At 35.2% G+C, this 1,920-nt stretch overlaps 1 protein-coding gene across 1 annotated transcript; it reads right to left on the minus strand.

The window, feature by feature from the left end:
- Positions 1–621: 621 nt before the first annotated feature.
- Positions 622–1,577, minus strand: LOC145773847 (uncharacterized). Its single transcript, XM_082584971.1, has one exon. The coding sequence runs from the start codon at positions 1,575–1,577 to the stop codon at positions 903–905; it is 675 nt and encodes a 224-aa protein (XP_082441097.1). The 3' UTR covers positions 622–902.
- Between the last annotated feature and the right edge of the window lie 343 nt (positions 1,578–1,920).

Raw genomic sequence — 1,920 nt, forward strand, 5'->3', positions numbered from 1 at the left:
TTACATATTCACTTACATATGGATATAATTGAATTTCTGTTGGTGAATGAAAGTCAAATACCAAATCTTGAATCAAGTTTGTTAAAACAACTGCACAGTTTGTTAAACAACAAGAGACTAACTTCATGACAAAATATATCGCAAGCGATCTGAAAGCATGTCAAAATTTCGGCCTCTACTAAATTTTTTGTTGGCACTGTAGTAGTCGTATGTCAATGATAGTTAAGGGGGTGCTAGACTGTTCAGGCCTGTTTACGGGGGTGCTAGAGTCAGAAAAGGTTAAGAAACACTGTATTAGAGCATGACTTTCCACCAAAAACCCTTCTAACCCCCCCCCCCTCTACTTAAGTACCGTACGTTTAATGTTGAAAAATTCAATCTGATTAGCCAGGAGCAATAAACCCATTTAGTCAGCTCTCTCAACTGGTCATTTTATTTGAATATTGGATTCAGCAACTTATGCAATTACGCAAACACAAGTAACAAGATGATATAAAAGCAGCATTCGTACTGGCTAATAGCAACATATAATTATGATATACTGTAACTGTGTGCAATTTGATCATAATTAACAGTAAAAATCTTTTTTACATGTAAGTTATTTTTCTCGTAAGGGGTAGATTTATTTTTGTTTTAAAAACAGGTACCATATTTTTAATTTATCACCGAAGGTTTTGACGTTTGAAAAAATGGTTTAGATTAGAACTTTCCAAGTGGGTTTCTTCGTTTCTGCTTACTTGACTCAATTTTCAAGTTACAATACCACGATCAAAATACTGTTACATTAAGTTGCGTACGGTATCCAGTTTGGGAATCGTTATCATAAGTTGAGACACTTCTGTGTCAATATCACCTTGGCCACCGGAAAAGAAATGACAATGAGACATCACGAGTGCAAAATCTTAATTTTCCGGTGGCCTGCTGAAAGGAAAGAGTCTAATCTTCCAGTTCACGTGCATACAAGTAATTGCAAGTGCGGTGATGAGAGAATCAAACTGAAGGACAAATAACCAATGCCGGTTGAAAGATTTCTCAATAACAGTTATGCCAGTAAGAGCTGTGGCTAATAACAATGAAATAATGCAAGCTATTGCGCACATGGATATGCGTCGAATCAAAATATAAATATCATTACTTGCATCAACAGAGCACCTGCTACAAAGTTTGAAAAAAGACCAATGGCTCTTGTTTACAAGAGGATAAGCTATCAACGCTAGCAGCATCAAGTGAAACACTACAAAGAAAAATGCAAATAGAATTAATAGCTTTAAAAGTTTTAATTTGTTTAAGCCTTCCTTTAAGACAATCGTGCATCCTTTCGCGGAGCTTTCAGGTGAAACATGAAGATTAAAAGTGATAAAAAATGCGAAAAGAACGATATAAACGTTTATGATAATAACATTACTGAAAAATCTTAAGAATCGCCCATTTAAATTTTTCAACAGCGGATCCTCATAAAAGGTGCGTTGTCTCAGCCATAACAAGGTCATGGCCGAAAGAGAAACAAAGCAATAAAATACATTTACATGTATGCCGCAGATCAAACACACATTAACCGATATTTTTCCTACTTGCATGCATATCAGTCCTGATACACAGCAAAGCAATGTGTTTATAACCAATATAAAGTGAAGCACTACTGTTGAAGTGACTTTTTTACCAAATCGATATTGAAAAATAGAAGCTGTTATAAACATGTACAAAGCCAATAAAGTAAGAAAAGAAATAGTGATGTTGCGAAAAACTTCATCCAGTGTACTTTCGGCCAGTGTCAAATTCCTGATAGAAGAATTGGAGGTGTTTCTTTCTTCCATAGCCTGCAGGAAACATAAAAAAAAGCTTGTGAGTTGTGGTCGTCTATGTATGGCATAGTTCATCTTTACTTTTCTCAAAAGAGCACAATATTGATTAGTTGGCTAT

Source organism: Aplidium turbinatum, chromosome 7, assembly GCF_918807975.1.
Source record: "Aplidium turbinatum chromosome 7, kaAplTurb1.1, whole genome shotgun sequence".
NCBI classification, from domain to species: domain Eukaryota; kingdom Metazoa; phylum Chordata; class Ascidiacea; order Aplousobranchia; family Polyclinidae; genus Aplidium; species Aplidium turbinatum.